Genomic DNA, 20,057 nt, shown 5'->3' with positions numbered 1-20,057 from the left:
TGAGCTCTGATCTACAGTAAACATAGAAACATAGAATTTGACGGCAAAATAAGAACCACTTGGCCCATCTAGTCTGCTCTTTTTCTTTTTTTTTATCCTTTAAGCAATCTCAACCATAAAAAGCCAAAATATATGTAGTAAAGGTTGCAGGAAGACGCATACAGGCCAAAAATGAGTTACCTGCAGGTGGAAAATGTTTGTCCTTTTATTAACTGCATAAAGACGACTTATAGTTAAAATATCACTAACAATCAGGGTAAAATAAAGCCAAAACATGGTTCATAATAAGTTTATTAGCTGGCAGTAGTTTTGTAATTGTGTGTAAATCTCAGTAGTGATAGAACCACTATCCCACCTGTCACCTTCTTCCATGTACTTTATCAGTACAGTTATGTGATCGGATTCTCAGGCACAGAATACAGAGAGCTCTCGCTGAGTGGCAGCAACACAGTCTGCTTTCTCCTGCACTGTTATTCTGTAGTGTAACGTGAGGCTTGAGCATTGCACTATGGGAGCACGGCCACAGGGGGCACCGGCACATAATTATATATGAAGGCGAATTATCAGGTAGGGTTATCGCTGATCATCTGTCTCCCTCTCGCAGGCTCCTGGAGGCCCAGCTGCAGGCACAGAGCAGGCAGCACGACGATGAGGTGGAGGCACTGACCAATCAGATTGAATCCCTAAAGGAGGAGCTGGAGAATCAGCAGCAGGTTATGTTCCAGGCCTTGCAGCTCTCCCCGGAGGCGCAGGTGGAGTTTGGGCTTCAGTACGAGATCACACGGCTCACCAATGAGAATCTGGTAAGAGTATAATGTACCTAAAGGAATAGTTTGACTGCAAGATTCAGGTATATGTTATAATCTAGATAGCTCACCTCTGTGCAGTTATCGCTTGGTGGGCATTTATTTAAAAGGCCATAGCTCAAAAGGACCTATGTATGATAACACTGTATTCTAGGAGAGGAACGGTTAGTAAATGTCACAGGTTTCCGTCATTCCTGCAGTAGAATGTTTATATTGTTACTTTAAAATGACTTGTAAATGTGGTCACATTCGTTAATAGGACCTTAAAGAGTTACTGGAGAAGTCAGAGAAGAACGAGAAGAAATTGAAGAAACAACTGAAGCTCTATCTGAAGAAAGCTCAGGAGTCTGACGGTATTGTGCATGGTCCAACATAAATTAATGATACATAAGTGGCCTGTAGACACCTGAGTCAGGACCATGGCTCCACATAGATTAATGATACATACATGGCGTGTGGCCTATAGACACCAGAGTCAGGACCATGGTGCCACATAGATTAATGATACATACATGGCATGTATCGTGTGGCCTATAGACACCAGAGTCAGGACCATGGTCCCACATAGATTAATGATACATACATGGCGTGTGGCCTGCAGACACCTGAGTCAGGACCATGGTTCCTCATAGATTAGTGATACATACATGGCGTGTGGCCTGCAGACACCTGAGTCAGGACCATGGTTACTCATAGATTAGTGATACATACATGGCGTGTGGCCTGCAGACATCTGGGTCATGACTATGGTCCCACATAGATTAATGATACATACACGGCGTATGGCCTGCAGACACCTGAGTCAGGACCATGGTTCCTCATAGATTAATGATACATACATGGCGTGTGGCCTGCAGACACCAGAGTCAGGACCATGGTCACACATAGATTAATGATACATACATGGTGTATGGCCTGCAGACATCTGAGTCAGGAGCTCCGTGCAGACATACTGTACACAGATGTTTGGTTTTAAAGATTTAGGAATGTTCCTATAAAAAGTATCATCTTCCACCTCTATTAATGTATCACAGTAGGAAGCAATTAAGAGACCAGAACTTCATTGGATAAAGACGCATGTTATATCATTAGTCTAGTTAAGCTTTTGTGATAGTAAATGTAGTCCTGGAATTTTAAGTTTGCCTGTTAGGTATCCGGTCAGAATGTTGACATGCTGTGAATGTCAACATGGACTTAGGGTCGACACTGGAATATCGACAGTACATTTTTTTGTGCTGGGGTTAGGCTATAACAAAGATGGAGAAGGCGTTTTACCTGCGCACTGTGGCCCTCATTCCGAGTTGTTCGCTCGCAAGCTGCTTTTAGCAGCTTTGCACACGCTAAGCCGCCGCCTACTGGGAGTGAATCTTAGCTTATCAAAATTGCGAACGAAAGATTAGCAGAATTACGAATAGACACTTCTTAGCAGTTTCTGAGTAGCTCCAGACTTACTCGGCAACTGCGATCAGTTCAGTCAGTTTCGTTCCTGGTTTGACGTCACAAACACTCCCAGCGTTCGCCCAGACACTCCTCCGTTTCTCCAGCCACTCCCGCGTTTTTCCCAGAAACGGCAGCGTTTTTTCTCTAACGTCCTAGTGGATGCTGGGGACTCCGTCAGGACCATGGGGGATAGCGGCTCCGCAGGAGACAGGGCACAAAAGCAAGCTTTTAGGATCACATGGTGTGTACTGGCTCCTCCCCCTATGACCCTCCTCCAAGCCTCAGTTAGATTTTTGTGCCCGGCCGAGAAGGGTGCAATCTAGGTGGCTCTCTTAAAGAGTTACTTAGAAAAAGTTTTTAGGTTCTTTATTTTCAGTGAGTCCTGCTGGCAACAGGCTCACTGCATCGAGGGACTTAGGGGAGAGATTTTCAACTCACCTGCGTGCAGGATGGATTGGATTCTTAGGCTACTGGATATAGCTCCAGAGGGAGTCGGAACACAGGGCTCGCCCTGGGGTTCGTCCCGGAGCCGCGCCGCCGACCCCCCTTGCAGACGCTGAAGATGAAGAGGTCCGGAACCAGGCGGCAGAAGACTCTCAGTCTTCATCAGGTAGCGCACAGCACTGCAGCTGTGCGCCATTGTTGTCAGCACACTTCACACAGCGGTCACGGAGGGTGCAGGGCGCTGGAGGGGGGCGCCCTGGGCAGCAATGTATAATACCTGTATGGCGAAAAATACATCACATATAGCCCTTGAGGCTATATGGATGTATTTAACCCCTGCCAGATATCTAAAACTCCGGAGAAGAAGCCCGCCGAAAAGGGGGCGGGGCCTATTCTCCTCAGCACACAGCGCCATTTTCCCTCACAGAAAGGCTGGTGGGAAGGCTCCCATGCTCTCCCCTGCACTGCACTACAGAAACAGGGTTAAAACAGAGAGGGGGGGCACTGATTTGGCGATATGTATATATATTAAAATGCTATAAGGGAGGAACACTTATATAAAGGTTGTCCCTGGATAATTATAGCGTTTTGGTGTGTGCTGGCAAACTCTCCCTCTGTCTCCCCAAAGGGCTAGTGGGTCCTGTCCTCTATCAGAGCATTCCCTATGTGTGTGCTGTATGTCGGTACGTGTGTGTCGACATGTATGAGGAAAATATTGGTGAGGAGGCGGAGCAAATTGCCTGTAATGGTGATGTCACTCTCTAGGGAGTCGACACCGGAATGGATGGCTTATTTATGGAAATTACGTGACAATGTCAACACGCTGCAAGCCGGTTGACGACATGAGAGGGCCAGCGAACAAATTAGTATCTGTCCAGGCGTCTCAAACACCGTCAGGGGCTGTAAAATGCCCATTTACCTCAGTCGGTCGACACAGACCCAGACACGGACACTGATTTCAGTGTCGACGGTGAAGAAACAAACGTATTTTCTTTTAGGGCCACACGTTAAGGGCAATGAAGGAGGTGTTACATATTTCTGATACTCCAAGTACCACAAAAAAGGGTATTATGTGTGAGGTGAAAAAACTACCTGTAGTTTTTCCTGAATCAGATAAATTAAATGAAGTGTGTGATGATGCGTGGGTTTCCCCTGATAGAAAATTATTGGCGGTATACCCTTTCCCGCCAGAAGTTAAGGCGCGGTGGGAAACACCCCTCAGGGTGGATAAGGCGCTCACACGCTTATCAGAACAAGTGGCGGTACCATCTACGGATAGGGCCGTACTTAAGGAGCCAGCTGATAGGAGGCTGAAAAATATCCTAAAAAGTATACACACACATGCTGGTGTTATACTGCGACCAGCGATCGCCTCAGCCTGGATGTGCAGAGCTGAGGTGGCTTGGTCGGATTCCCTGACTAAAAATATTGATACCTTTGACAGGGACAGTATTTTATTGACTATAGAGCATTTAAAGGATGCATTTCTATATATGCGAGATGCGCAGAGGGATATTTGCACTCTGGCATCAAGAGTAAATGCGATGTCCACATCTGCAAGAAGATGTTTATGGACACGACAGTGGTCAGGTGATGCAGATTCCAAACGGCACAAAGATGTATTGCCGTATAAAGGGGAGGAGTTATTTGGGGTCGGTCCATGGGACCTGGTGGCCAGGGCAACTGCTGGAAAATCCACCGTTTTTTACCCTAAGTCACATCTCTGCAGAAAAAGACACCGTCTTTTCAGCCTCAGTCCTTTCGTCCCTATAAGAGTCATATCTGCCCAGGGATAGAGGAAAGGGAAGAAGACTGCAGCAGGCAGCCCATTCCCAGGAACAGAAGCCCTCCACCGCTTCTACCAAGTTCTCAGCATGACGCTGGGACCGTACAGGACCCCTGGATCCTACAAGTAGTATCCAAGGGGTACAGATTGGAATGTCGAGAGGTTTCCCCCCTCGCAGGTTCCTGTAGTCTGCTGTACCAATGTCTCCCTCCGACAGGGAGGCAGTATTGAAAACAATTCACAAGCTGTATTCCCAGCAGGTGATAATAAAATTACCCCTCCGACAACAAGGAAAGGGGTATTACTCCACACTATATGGTGGTACTGAAGGCTAGGTGAGACCTATTCTAAATCTGAAAAATTTGAACACTTACAAGGGTTCAAATCCAGATGGAGTCACTCAGAGCAGTGATAGCAAAGAACAAGGGGACTATATGGTGTCCCGGGACATCAGGGATGCTTACCTCCATGTCCCAAAATTTGCTTTTTCTCACCAAGGGTACCTCGGGTTCGTGGTATAGAACTGTCACTATCAGTTTCAAGACGATGCCGTTGGATTGTCCAAGGCACCCCGGGTCCTTACCAAGGTAATGACCGAAAGGAGGATTCGTCTTCAAAGAAAATGGACGACCTCCTGATAAGAACAAGGTCCAGAGAACAGTTGGAGGTCGGAGTAGCACTATCTCAAGTAGTTCTACGACAGCACGGGTGGATTCTAAATATTCCAAAACCGCAGTTGTTCCGACGACACGTCTGCTGGTCCTAGGGATGATTCTGGACACAGTCCAGGAAAAGGTGTTTCTCCCAGAGGAGAAAGCCAGGGAGTTATCCGAGCTAATCGGGATCCTCCTAAAACCAGGAAAAGTGTCAGTGCATCATTGCACAAGAGTCCTGGGAAAAATGGTGGCTTATTACGAAGCGCTTCCATTCGGCAGATTTCACGCAAGAACTCTTCAGTGGGATCTGCTGGACAAATGGTCCGGATCGCATCTTCAGATGCATCAGCGGATAACCCTATATCCAAGGACAAGGGTGTCTCTCCTGTGGTGATTACAGAGTGCTCATCTTCTAGAGGGCCGCAGATTCGGCATTCAGGATTGGATGCTGGTGACCACGGAGGCCAGCCTGAGAGGCTGGGGAGCAGTCACACAAGGAGTGTGATCAAGTCTGGAGAATTCTCTCCACATAAATATACTGGAGCTAAGAGCAAATTTATAATGCTCTAAGCTTAGCAAGACCTCTGCTTCAAGGTCAGCCGGTATTGATCCAGTGGGATAACATCACGGCAGTCGCCCACGTAAACAGAAAGGGCGGCACAAGAAGCAGGAGGGCAGTGGCAAAACTGCAAGGATTTTTCGCTAGGCGGAAAATCATGTGATAGCACTGTCAGCAGTGTTCATTCCGGGAGTGGACGACTGGGAAGCAGACTTCCTCAGCAGGCGCGACCTCCACCCGGGAGAGTGGGAACTTCATCGGGAAGTTTTCCGCATGATTGTGAACCGTTGGGAAAGACCAAAGGTGGACATGATGGCGTCCCGCCCGAACAAAAAATGGGACAGGTATTGCGCCAGGTCACGAGACCTTCAGACGATAGCTGTGGACGTCCTGGTAACACAGTGGGTGTAACAGTCGGTGTATGTGTTCCCTCCTCTGCTTCTCATAACCAAGGTATTGAGAATTATAAGACATAGAGGAGTAAGAACTATACTCGTGGCTCCGGATTGGCCAAGAGGGACTTGGTAACCGGAACTTCAAGAGATGCTCACAGAGGACTAATGGCCTCGGGAGCTAAGAAGGGATTTGCTTTCAGCAAGTACCATGTCTGTTCCAAGAGGAACCGTGGCATCGGCCTTTAAGAAAGGACCTGCTCCAGCAGGGACCTTGTCTGTTCCAAGACTTACCGCGACTGCGTTTGACGGCATGGCGGTTTAAACGCCGGATCCTAAGGGAAAAGGCATTCCGGAAGAGGTCATACCTACCCTGGTCAAAGCCAGGAAGGAGGTGACCGCACAACGTTATCACCACATGTGGTGAAAATATGTTGCGTGGGTGAGGCCAGGAAGGCCCCACGAAAAAATTTCAACTAGGTCGTTTTCTGCACTTCCTGCAAACAGGAGTGTCTATGAGCCTCAAATTGGGGTCCATTAAGGTTCAAGTTTCGGCCCTATAGATTTTCTTCCAGAAAGAATTGGCTTCAGTTCCTGAAGTCCAGACGTTTGTCAAGGGAGTATTGCATATACAGCCCTTGTGTGCCTCCAGTGGCACCGTGGGATCTCAACGTAGTGTTGGGATTCCTCAAATCATATTGGTTTGAACCATTCAAATCTGTGGATTTGAAATATCTCACATGGAAAGTGACCATGCTGTTGGCCCTGGCCTGGGCCAGGCGATTGTTAAAATTGGCGGCTTTGTCTTACAAAAGCCCATATTTGATTTTCCATTCGGACAGGGCAGAACTGCGGACTCGTCCCCAGTTTCTTCCTAAGGTGGTGTCAGCGTTTCACCTGAAACAACCTATTGTGGTGCCTGCGGCTACTAGGGACTTGGAGGACTCCAAGTTGCTAGACGTTGTCAGGGCCCTGAAAATATATATATATATAATTCCAGGACGGCTGGAGTCAGAAAGTCTGACTTGCTGTTTATATTGTAGGCACCCAAAAAGCTGGGTGCTCCTGCTTCTAAGCAGACTATTGCTCGTTGGATTTGTAGTACAATTCAGCTTGCACATTCTGTGGCAGGCCTGCCACAGCCAAAATCTGAAAATGCCCATTCCACAAGGAAGGTGGGCTCATCTTGGGCGGCTGCCCGAGGGGTCTCGGCTTTACAACTTTGCCGAGCAGCTACTTGGTCAGGGGCAAACACGTTTGCTAAATTCTACAAATTTGATACCCTGGCTGAGGAGGACCTTGAGTTCTCTCATTTGGTGCTGCAGAGTCATCCGCACTCTCCCGCCCGTTTGGGAGCTTTGGTATAATCCCCATGGTCCTGACGGAGTCCCCAGCATCCACTAGGACGTTAGAGAAAATAAGATTTTACTTACCGATAAATCTATTTCTCATAGTCCGTAGTGGATGCTGGGCGCCCATCCCAAGTGCGGATTGTCTGCATTACTTGTACATAGTTATTGTTACAAAACATCGGGTTATTATTGTTGTGAGCCATCTTTTCAGAGGCTCCGCTGTTATCATGCTGTTAACTGGGTTCAGATCACAAGTTGTACGGTGTGATTGGTGTGGCTGGTATGAGTCTTACCCGGGATTCAAGATCCTTCCTTATTGTGTACGCTCGTCCGGGCACAGTATCCTAACTGAGGCTTGGAGGAGGGTCATAGGGGGAGGAGCCAGTACACACCATGTGATCCTAAAAGCTTGCTTTTGTGCCCTGTCTCCTGCGGAGCCGCTATCCCCCATGGTCCTGACGGAGTCCCCAGCATCCACTACGGACTATGAGAAATAGATTTATCGGTAAGTAAAATCTTATTTTCACACACTCCCATAAAACGTCCAGTTTCCGCCCAGAAACGCCCACTTCCTGTCAATCACATTACGATCACCAGAACGAAGAAAAAACCTTGTAATGCCGTGAGTAAAAAACCCGCTCCGTTGCGGAAAAAAAATAACGAGCGAACAACTCGAAATGACCCCCTGTGTGAGAAAGCTGCCACTCTGATAGGTGACCCTACCTATAAAATATATAAATAAATAGAGAACGAGCTGCGCTCATCCTATTGGGTGGTGTGCTGTGTTTTCATGCTGTCTAATAAGGTCACTCACATTACACTAAGCACCAGGGGACGGTGTACAGAGACGCACCACTGCTGGTCCCGCAGAGAGAGCGGTCAGTCTGAAGCCCCTGCTAGCACTCCAGTGACCCAACTCCTGTCACTACATCCACAAGAGGGTAACCCCAGGGTACCAACTACGCAGGAGTTTCATGCAATGTCCGAGGTGCACAAACATTTGGGTTTCATTGTAGACAAGCAGGATACTGCTGTCCACATTAATTGTGGCTATAGCTTATTTCATGGAGTTCCACCTACAGTACCACGTTACCAATGGAACATTGCCTACAAATTTGGATTGCACAAATTAAGATCCCCAGTGCACCAGGGCATTGAGGAGAAATGTACATTGTCTGCCATACGGAACGCAGTGCTACTTGTCTTTAGAGAACAACCAACCGGCATTTATACCGAACCTTTGCACCTTCCCAATAGTAATGTTATTTGGTAGTCTATCGCCATGTTTATGTACCATTATTTTAATCACTTGAAGTGAAGTACATTGTTTTTCCTACGTACCCGTCCATGCTGCATACTCTGTATTCATTACTGATTACCAGATTCCACTGTTTATTAAGTACTGATTATGGGGGAACATTTGTATGTAATGTGTGTGACCATATTAGAGAGCACGGAAACCAAGCACATCACCCAAGAGCGCAGCACATTTTCTATTTATTAGGCTAATATATGCAGTCTGGCGCTGACATGTTAAACATACCACCCAACTGTCTTGATTTTCGCAGGACAGTCCCGTTTTTTTGGGTCTGTCCCTCCCGTGGAGGGGGGGGGGGCAGTTGGGAGGCTCCCTATCACTCGCTCTCTGCTCAGTTCAGAGTAGAGCAGCGGTGAATAGACGTGCGCATCACACAGCGTCTATTCCAGTGAGGCAGAGGGACTGGGGGCATAGTGAGGAGCTCACAGAGCGCTGGCCGTGCCCCCCACTGTGACGGAAATGGAAGGCGTGGCTCGCGATCTCGTCCTTCACGTGACACCACGCCCTCTTTCCATTAGGCCACGCCCCCTTTTCTGTGCAGCATGGCTTCACCGCGCATGGAGTCCCGGGTCACAGCCTCCAGATGTTGGGAGATATGGTTAAGTGTTTACATGATGAACATGTTGACATTTGTGAATGTCGACATTTGCTTTTTGACCTAATGTCCAGTTCACCATTCAGAACCTGCCGACTTTTCATATCACAAGCCGGATACAATGACGCCCGAGTTCGGATGCCGTCCGGAATGCCGGCCCAACTCTGATGTTATTTTTAAAGGGGCAATCACTTACAAGGCCAAACCATACCTTATAAGTGATTGCCCCTTTAAAAAAACATCCGAGTTCAGCCGGCATCCCGCACTGGCGCCAAACTGGGGCGTCATTACACCCGTCCCCACAGCCGCTTATTAGACTTCTTTACATCCAGGGGCTTGATGCAGAACCAGTGTGAAATGTGCTGCATGTGCTGTGCGGGGTTGTACTCCTCTTGTGCTGCGTCCACCCTACTGTGTGCTCATGGCTTTCTATTAGTCCTCATTATCATCGGTGCAGACTTGCACACGCCCTATACTAGGTGCTAATAATGTGCTTGCATGCCGCAGTTGCCTACACGCGCCCACAATGAACTTTCCGCATGTGAGAACGCCCCGTAGATATCACCCAGTTACACCTCTTCAGTAGTAAGTGTAGATGTGATGATAATGCATGTGAGAACGCCCCGTATCACCCAGTTACACCTCTTCAGTAGTAAGTGTAGATGCGATGATAATGCATGTGAGAACGCCCCGTATCACCCGGTTACACCTCTTCAGTAGTAAGTGTAGATGTGATGATAATGCATGTGAGAACGCCCCGTATCACCCAGTTACACCTCTTCAGTAGTAAGTGTACATGCGATGATAATGCATGTGAGAACGCCCCGTATCACCCGGTTACACCTCTTCAGTAGTAAGTGTACATGCGATGATAATGCATGTGAGAACGCCCCGTATCACCCGGTTACACCTCTTCAGTAGTAAGTGTAGATGCGATGATAATGCATGTGAGAACGCCCCGTATCACCCGGTTACACCTCTTCAGTAGTAAGTGTACATGCGATGATAATGCATGTGAGAACGCCCCGTATCACCCGGTTACACCTCTTCAGTAGTAAGTGTAGATGCGATGATAATGCATGTGAGAACGCCCCGTATCACCCGGTTACACCTCTTCAGTAGTAAGTGTAGATGTGATGATAATGCATGTGAGAACGCCCCGTATCACCCAGTTACACCTCTTCAGTAGTAAGTGTAGATGCGATGATAATGCATGTGAGAACGCCCCGTATCACCCGGTTACACCTCTTCAGTAGTAAGTGTAGATGCGATGATAATGCATGTGAGAACGCCCCGTATCACCCAGTTACACCTCTTCAGTAGTAAGTGTAGATGCGATGATAATGCATGTGAGAACGCCCCGTATCACCCAGTTACACCTCTTCAGTAGTAAGTGTAGATGCGATGATAATGCATGTGAGAACGCCCCGTATCACCCAGTTACACCTCTTCAGTAGTAAGTGTAGATGTGATGATAATGCATGTGAGAACGCCCCGTATCACCCGGTTACACCTCTTCAGTAGTAAGTGTAGATGTGATAATAATGCATGTGAGAACGCCCCGTATCACCCAGTTACACCTCTTCAGTAGTAAGTGTAGATGCGATAATAATGCATGTGAGAACGCCCCGTATCACCCGGTTACACCTCTTCAGTAGTAAGTGTACATGTGATGATAATGCATGTGAGAACGCCCCGTATCACCCGGTTACACCTCTTCAGTAGTAAGTGTAGATGTGATGATAATGCATGTGAGAACGCCCCGTATCACCCGGTTACACCTCTTCAGTAGTAAGTGTAGATGTGATGATAATGCATGTGAGAACGCCCCGTATCACCCGGTTACACCTCTTCAGTAGTAAGTGTAGATGTGATGATAATGCATGTGAGAACGCCCCGTATCACCCAGTTACACCTCTTCAGTAGTAAGTGTAGATGCGATGATAATGCATGTGAGAACGCCCCGTATCACCCGGTTACACCTCTTCAGTAGTAAGTGTAGATGCGATGATAATGCATGTGAGAACGCCCCGTATCACCCGGTTACACCTCTTCAGTAGTAAGTGTACATGCGATGATAATGCATGTGAGAACGCCCCGTATCACCCAGTTACACCTCTTCAGTAGTAAGTGTACATGTGATGATAATACATGTGAGAACGCCCCGTATCACCCGGTTACACCTCTTCAGTAGTAAGTGTACATGCGATGATAATGCATGTGAGAACGCCCCGTATCACCCAGTTACACCTCTTCAGTAGTAAGTGTACATGCGATGATAATGCATGTGAGAACGCCCCGTATCACCCAGTTACACCTCTTCAGTAGTAAGTGTAGATGTGATGATAATGCATGTGAGAACGCCCCGTATCACCCGGTTACACCTCTTCAGTAGTAAGTGTAGATGCGATGATAATGCATGTGAGAACGCCCCGTATCACCCGGTTACACCTCTTCAGTAGTAAGTGTAGATGTGATAATAATGCATGTGAGAACGCCCCGTATCACCCGGTTACACCTCTTCAGTAGTAAGTGTAGATGTGATGATAATGCATGTGAGAACGCCCCGTATCACCCAGTTACACCTCTTCAGTAGTAAGTGTAGATGCGATGATAATGCATGTGAGAACGCCCCGTATCACCCAGTTACACCTCTTCAGTAGTAAGTGTAGATGCGATGATAATGCATGTGAGAACGCCCCGTATCACCCGGTTACACCTCTTCAGTAGTAAGTGTAGATGCGATGATAATGCATGTGAGAACGCCCCGTATCACCCGGTTACACCTCTTCAGTAGTAAGTGTACATGCGATGATAATGCATGTGAGAACGCCCCGTATCACCCAGTTACACCTCTTCAGTAGTAAGTGTACATGCGATGATAATGCATGTGAGAACGCCCCGTATCACCCAGTTACACCTCTTCAGTAGTAAGTGTAGATGTGATGATAATGCATGTGAGAACGCCCCGTATCACCCAGTTACACCTCTTCAGTAGTAAGTGTAGATGTGATGATAATGCATGTGAGAACGCCCCGTATCACCCGGTTACACCTCTTCAGTAGTAAGTGTAGATGCGATGATAATGCATGTGAGAACGCCCCGTATCACCCGGTTACACCTCTTCAGTAGTAAGTGTAGATGCGATGATAATGCATGTGAGAACGCCCCGTATCACCCGGTTACACCTCTTCAGTAGTAAGTGTACATGCGATAATAATGCATGTGAGAACGCCCCGTATCACCCAGTTACACCTCTTCAGTAGTAAGTGTAGATGTGATAATAATGCATGTGAGAACGCCCCGTATCACCCGGTTACACCTCTTCAGTAGTAAGTGTAGATGTGATGATAATGCATGTGAGAACGCCCCGTATCACCCAGTTACACCTCTTCAGTAGTAAGTGTAGATGTGATGATAATGCATGTGAGAACGCCCCGTATCACCCAGTTACACCTCTTCAGTAGTAAGTGTACATGCGATGATAATGCATGTGAGAACGCCCCGTATCACCCAGTTACACCTCTTCAGTAGTAAGTGTACATGCGATGATAATGCATGTGAGAACGCCCCGTATCACCCGGTTACACCTCTTCAGTAGTAAGTGTAGATGCGATGATAATGCATGTGAGAACGCCCCGTATCACCCGGTTACACCTCTTCAGTAGTAAGTGTACATGCGATGATAATGCATGTGAGAACGCCCCGTATCACCCGGTTACACCTCTTCAGTAGTAAGTGTAGATGCGATGATAATGCATGTGAGAACGCCCCGTATCACCCGGTTACACCTCTTCAGTAGTAAGTGTAGATGTGATGATAATGCATGTGAGAACGCCCCGTATCACCCGGTTACACCTCTTCAGTAGTAAGTGTAGATGCGATGATAATGCATGTGAGAACGCCCCGTATCACCCAGTTACACCTCTTCAGTAGTAAGTGTAGATGCGATGATAATGCATGTGAGAACGCCCCGTATCACCCAGTTACACCTCTTCAGTAGTAAGTGTACATGCGATGATAATGCATGTGAGAACGCCCCGTATCACCCAGTTACACCTCTTCAGTAGTAAGTGTAGATGTGATGATAATGCATGTGAGAACGCCCCGTATCACCCAGTTACACCTCTTCAGTAGTAAGTGTAGATGTGATGATAATGCATGTGAGAACGCCCCGTATCACCCGGTTACACCTCTTCAGTAGTAAGTGTAGATGTGATGATAATGCATGTGAGAACGCCCCGTGTCACCCGGTTACACGTCTTCAGTAGTAAGTGTAGATGTGATGATAATGCATGTGAGAACGCCCCGTATCACCCGGTTACACCTCTTCAGTGGTAAGTGTACATGCGATGATAATGCATGTGAGAACGCCCCGTATCACCCGGTTACACCTCTTCAGTAGTAAGTGTAGATGTGATAATAATGCATGTGAGAACGCCCCGTATCACCCGGTTACACCTCTTCAGTAGTAAGTGTAGATGTGATGATAATGCATGTGAGAACGCCCCGTATCACCCGGTTACACCTCTTCAGTAGTAAGTGTAGATGTGATGATAATGCATGTGAGAACGCCCCGTATCACCCGGTTACACCTCTTCAGTAGTAAGTGTAGATGTGATGATAATGCATGTGAGAACGCCCCGTATCACCCAGTTACACCTCTTCAGTAGTAAGTGTACATGTGATGATAATGCATGTGAGAACGCCCCGTATCACCCAGTTACACCTCTTCAGTAGTAAGTGTAGATGTGATAATAATGCATGTGAGAACGCCCCGTATCACCCAGTTACACCTCTTCAGTAGTAAGTGTAGATGTGATAATAATGCATGTGAGAACGCCCCGTATCACCCAGTTACACCTCTTCAGTAGTAAGTGTAGATGTGATAATAATGCATGTGAGAACGCCCCGTATCACCCAGTTACACCTCTTCAGTAGTAAGTGTAGATGTGATGATAATGCATGTGAGAACGCCCCGTATCACCCAGTTACACCTCTTCAGTAGTAAGTGTAGATTTGATGATAATGCATGTGAGAACCCCCCGTATCACCCGGTTACACCTCTTCAGTAGTAAGTGTACATGTGATGATAATGCATGTGAGAACGCCCCGTATCACCCAGTTACACCTCTTCAGTAGTAAGTGTAGATGCGATGATAATGCATGTGAGAACGCCCCGTATCACCCGGTTACACCTCTTCAGTAGTAAGTGTAGATGCGATGATAATGCATGTGAGAACGCCCCGTATCACCCGGTTACACCTCTTCAGTAGTAAGTGTACATGCGATGATAATGCATGTGAGAACGCCCCGTATCACCCAGTTACACCTCTTCAGTAGTAAGTGTAGATGTGATGATAATGCATGTGAGAACGCCCCGTATCACCCAGTTACACCTCTTCAGTAGTAAGTGTAGATGTGATGATAATGCATGTGAGAACGCCCCGTATCACCCAGTTACACCTCTTCAGTAGTAAGTGTACATGCGATGATAATGCATGTGAGAACGCCCCGTATCACCCAGTTACACCTCTTCAGTAGTAAGTGTAGATGTGATGATAATGCATGTGAGAACGCCCCGTATCACCCGGTTACACCTCTTCAGTAGTAAGTGTAGATGCGATGATAATGCATGTGAGAACGCCCCGTATCACCCGGTTACACCTCTTCAGTAGTAAGTGTAGATGTGATAATAATGCATGTGAGAACGCCCCGTATCACCCAGTTACACCTCTTCAGTAGTAAGTGTAGATGCGATAATAATGCATGTGAGAACGCCCCGTATCACCCGGTTACACCTCTTCAGTAGTAAGTGTACATGTGATGATAATGCATGTGAGAACGCCCCGTATCACCCGGTTACACCTCTTCAGTAGTAAGTGTAGATGTGATGATAATGCATGTGAGAACGCCCCGTATCACCCGGTTACACCTCTTCAGTAGTAAGTGTAGATGTGATGATAATGCATGTGAGAACGCCCCGTATCACCCGGTTACACCTCTTCAGTAGTAAGTGTAGATGTGATGATAATGCATGTGAGAACGCCCCGTATCACCCAGTTACACCTCTTCAGTAGTAAGTGTAGATGCGATGATAATGCATGTGAGAACGCCCCGTATCACCCGGTTACACCTCTTCAGTAGTAAGTGTAGATGCGATGATAATGCATGTGAGAACGCCCCGTATCACCCGGTTACACCTCTTCAGTAGTAAGTGTACATGCGATGATAATGCATGTGAGAACGCCCCGTATCACCCAGTTACACCTCTTCAGTAGTAAGTGTACATGTGATGATAATACATGTGAGAACGCCCCGTATCACCCGGTTACACCTCTTCAGTAGTAAGTGTACATGCGATGATAATGCATGTGAGAACGCCCCGTATCACCCAGTTACACCTCTTCAGTAGTAAGTGTACATGCGATGATAATGCATGTGAGAACGCCCCGTATCACCCAGTTACACCTCTTCAGTAGTAAGTGTAGATGTGATGATAATGCATGTGAGAACGCCCCGTATCACCCGGTTACACCTCTTCAGTAGTAAGTGTAGATGCGATGATAATGCATGTGAGAACGCCCCGTATCACCCGGTTACACCTCTTCAGTAGTAAGTGTAGATGTGATAATAATGCATGTGAGAACGCCCCGTATCACCCGGTTACACCTCTTCAGTAGTAAGTGTAGATGTGATGATAATGCATGTGAGAACGCCCCGTATCACCCAGTTACACCTCTTCAGTAGTAAGTGTAGATGCGATGATAATGCATGTGAGAACGCCCCGTATCACCCAGTTACACCTCTTCAGTAGTAAGTGTAGATGCGATGATAATGCATGTGAGAACGCCCCGTATCACCCGGTTACACCTCTTCAGTAGTAAGTGTAGATGCGATGATAATGCATGTGAGAACGCCCCGTATCACCCGGTTACACCTCTTCAGTAGTAAGTGTACATGCGATGATAATGCATGTGAGAACGCCCCGTATCACCCAGTTACACCTCTTCAGTAGTAAGTGTACATGCGATGATAATGCATGTGAGAACGCCCCGTATCACCCAGTTACACCTCTTCAGTAGTAAGTGTAGATGTGATGATAATGCATGTGAGAACGCCCCGTATCACCCAGTTACACCTCTTCAGTAGTAAGTGTAGATGTGATGATAATGCATGTGAGAACGCCCCGTATCACCCGGTTACACCTCTTCAGTAGTAAGTGTAGATGCGATGATAATGCATGTGAGAACGCCCCGTATCACCCGGTTACACCTCTTCAGTAGTAAGTGTAGATGCGATGATAATGCATGTGAGAACGCCCCGTATCACCCGGTTACACCTCTTCAGTAGTAAGTGTACATGCGATAATAATGCATGTGAGAACGCCCCGTATCACCCAGTTACACCTCTTCAGTAGTAAGTGTAGATGTGATAATAATGCATGTGAGAACGCCCCGTATCACCCGGTTACACCTCTTCAGTAGTAAGTGTAGATGTGATGATAATGCATGTGAGAACGCCCCGTATCACCCAGTTACACCTCTTCAGTAGTAAGTGTAGATGTGATGATAATGCATGTGAGAACGCCCCGTATCACCCAGTTACACCTCTTCAGTAGTAAGTGTAGATGCGATGATAATGCATGTGAGAACGCCCCGTATCACCCGGTTACACCTCTTCAGTAGTAAGTGTAGATGCGATGATAATGCATGTGAGAACGCCCCGTATCACCCGGTTACACCTCTTCAGTAGTAAGTGTACATGCGATGATAATGCATGTGAGAACGCCCCGTATCACCCAGTTACACCTCTTCAGTAGTAAGTGTAGATGTGATGATAATGCATGTGAGAACGCCCCGTATCACCCAGTTACACCTCTTCAGTAGTAAGTGTAGATGTGATGATAATGCATGTGAGAACGCCCCGTATCACCCAGTTACACCTCTTCAGTAGTAAGTGTACATGCGATGATAATGCATGTGAGAACGCCCCGTATCACCCAGTTACACCTCTTCAGTAGTAAGTGTAGATGTGATGATAATGCATGTGAGAACGCCCCGTATCACCCGGTTACACCTCTTCAGTAGTAAGTGTAGATGCGATGATAATGCATGTGAGAACGCCCCGTATCACCCGGTTACACCTCTTCAGTAGTAAGTGTAGATGTGATAATAATGCATGTGAGAACGCCCCGTATCACCCGGTTACACCTCTTCAGTAGTAAGTGTAGATGTGATGATAATGCATGTGAGAACGCCCCGTATCACCCAGTTACACCTCTTCAGTAGTAAGTGTAGATGCGATGATAATGCATGTGAGAACGCCCCGTATCACCCAGTTACACCTCTTCAGTAGTAAGTGTAGATGCGATGATAATGCATGTGAGAACGCCCCGTATCACCCGGTTACACCTCTTCAGTAGTAAGTGTAGATGCGATGATAATGCATGTGAGAACGCCCCGTATCACCCGGTTACACCTCTTCAGTAGTAAGTGTACATGCGATGATAATGCATGTGAGAACGCCCCGTATCACCCAGTTACACCTCTTCAGTAGTAAGTGTACATGCGATGATAATGCATGTGAGAACGCCCCGTATCACCCAGTTACACCTCTTCAGTAGTAAGTGTACATGCGATGATAATGCATGTGAGAACGCCCCGTATCACCCAGTTACACCTCTTCAGTAGTAAGTGTAGATGTGATGATAATGCATGTGAGAACGCCCCGTATCACCCAGTTACACCTCTTCAGTAGTAAGTGTAGATGTGATGATAATGCATGTGAGAACGCCCCGTATCACCCGGTTACACCTCTTCAGTAGTAAGTGTAGATGCGATGATAATGCATGTGAGAACGCCCCGTATCACCCGGTTACACCTCTTCAGTAGTAAGTGTAGATGCGATGATAATGCATGTGAGAACGCCCCGTATCACCCGGTTACACCTCTTCAGTAGTAAGTGTACATGCGATAATAATGCATGTGAGAACGCCCCGTATCACCCAGTTACACCTCTTCAGTAGTAAGTGTAGATGTGATAATAATGCATGTGAGAACGCCCCGTATCACCCGGTTACACCTCTTCAGTAGTAAGTGTAGATGTGATGATAATGCATGTGAGAACGCCCCGTATCACCCAGTTACACCTCTTCAGTAGTAAGTGTACATGCGATGATAATGCATGTGAGAACGCCCCGTATCACCCGGTTACACCTCTTCAGTAGTAAGTGTAGATGTGATAATAATGCATGTGAGAACGCCCCGTATCACCCGGTTACACCTCTTCAGTAGTAAGTGTAGATGTGATGATAATGCATGTGAGAACGCCCCGTATCACCCAGTTACACCTCTTCAGTAGTAAGTGTACATGCGATGATAATGCATGTGAGAACGCCCCGTATCACCCGGTTACACCTCTTCAGTAGTAAGTGTAGATGTGATGATAATGCATGTGAGAACGCCCCGTGTCACCCAGTTACACCTCTTCAGTAGTAAGTGTAGATGCGATGATAATGCATGTGAGAACGCCCCGTATCACCCGGTTACACCTCTTCAGTAGTAAGTGTAGATGTGATAATAATGCATGTGAGAACGCCCCGTATCACCCGGTTACACCTCTTCAGTAGTAAGTGTAGATGTGATAATAATGCATGTGAGAACGCCCCGTATCACCCGGTTACACCTCTTCAGTAGTAAGTGTAGATGTGATGATAATGCATGTGAGAACGCCCCGTATCACCCGGTTACACCTCTTCAGTAGTAAGTGTACATGTGATGATAATGCATGTGAGAACGCCCCGTATCACCCAGTTACACCTCTTCAGTAGTAAGTGTACATGTGATGATAATGCATGTGAGAACGCCCCGTGTCACCCAGTTACACCTCTTCAGTAGTAAGTGTAGATGTGATGATAATGCATGTGAGAACGCCCCGTATCACCCGGTTACACCTCTTCAGTAGTAAGTGTAGATGCGATGATAATGCATGTGAGAACGCCCCGTATCACCCGGTTACACCTCTTCAGTAGTAAGTGTACATGCGATGATAATGCATGTGAGAACGCCCCGTATCACCCGGTTACACCTCTTCATTAGTAAGTGTACATGCGATGATAATGCATGTGAGAACGCCCCGTATCACCCGGTTACACCTCTTCAGTAGTAAGTGTAGATGCGATGATAATGCATGTGAGAACGCCCCGTATCACCCGGTTACACCTCTTCAGTAGTAAGTGTACATGCGATGATAATGCATGTGAGAACGCCCCGTATCACCCGGTTACACCTCTTCAGTAGTAAGTGTAGATGTGATGATAATGCATGTGAGAACGCCCCGTATCACCCGGTTACACCTCTTCAGTAGTAAGTGTAGATGCGATGATAATGCATGTGAGAACGCCCCGTATCACCCGGTTACACCTCTTCAGTAGTAAGTGTACATGCGATGATAATGCATGTGAGAACGCCCCGTATCACCCGGTTACACCTCTTCAGTAGTAAGTGTAGATGTGATGATAATGCATGTGAGAACGCCCCGTATCACCCGGTTACACCTCTTCAGTAGTAAGTGTAGATGTGATGATAATGCATGTGAGAACGCCCCGTATCACCCGGTTACACCTCTTCAGTAGTAAGTGTAGATGTGATGATAATGCATGTGAGAACGCCCCGTGTCACCCGGTTACACCTCTTCAGTAGTAAGTG

The 20,057-nt window shown here is 47.0% G+C and overlaps 1 protein-coding gene across 2 annotated transcripts in view; it reads left to right on the top strand.

Annotated features, from left to right (window-relative positions):
* MYO5B (myosin VB) overlaps positions 1-20,057 on the top strand; it is a 413,488-nt gene that overhangs the window by 358,791 nt on the left and 34,640 nt on the right. For both annotated transcript variants that reach the window (XM_063960368.1, XM_063960358.1), the window contains 2 exons: positions 605-803; positions 1,066-1,159. In XM_063960368.1, the coding sequence (XP_063816438.1) occupies positions 605-803; positions 1,066-1,159 (293 nt within the window). The remainder of the gene's footprint in view (positions 1-604; positions 804-1,065; positions 1,160-20,057) is intronic.

The sequence above is a fragment of the Pseudophryne corroboree genome, chromosome 1 (genome assembly GCF_028390025.1).
Source record: "Pseudophryne corroboree isolate aPseCor3 chromosome 1, aPseCor3.hap2, whole genome shotgun sequence".
Classification (NCBI taxonomy): Eukaryota; Metazoa; Chordata; class Amphibia; order Anura; family Myobatrachidae; genus Pseudophryne; species Pseudophryne corroboree.
Note: the sequence above shows the minus strand (reverse complement) of the source record. Positions and strands in the feature narration are given on the sequence as shown.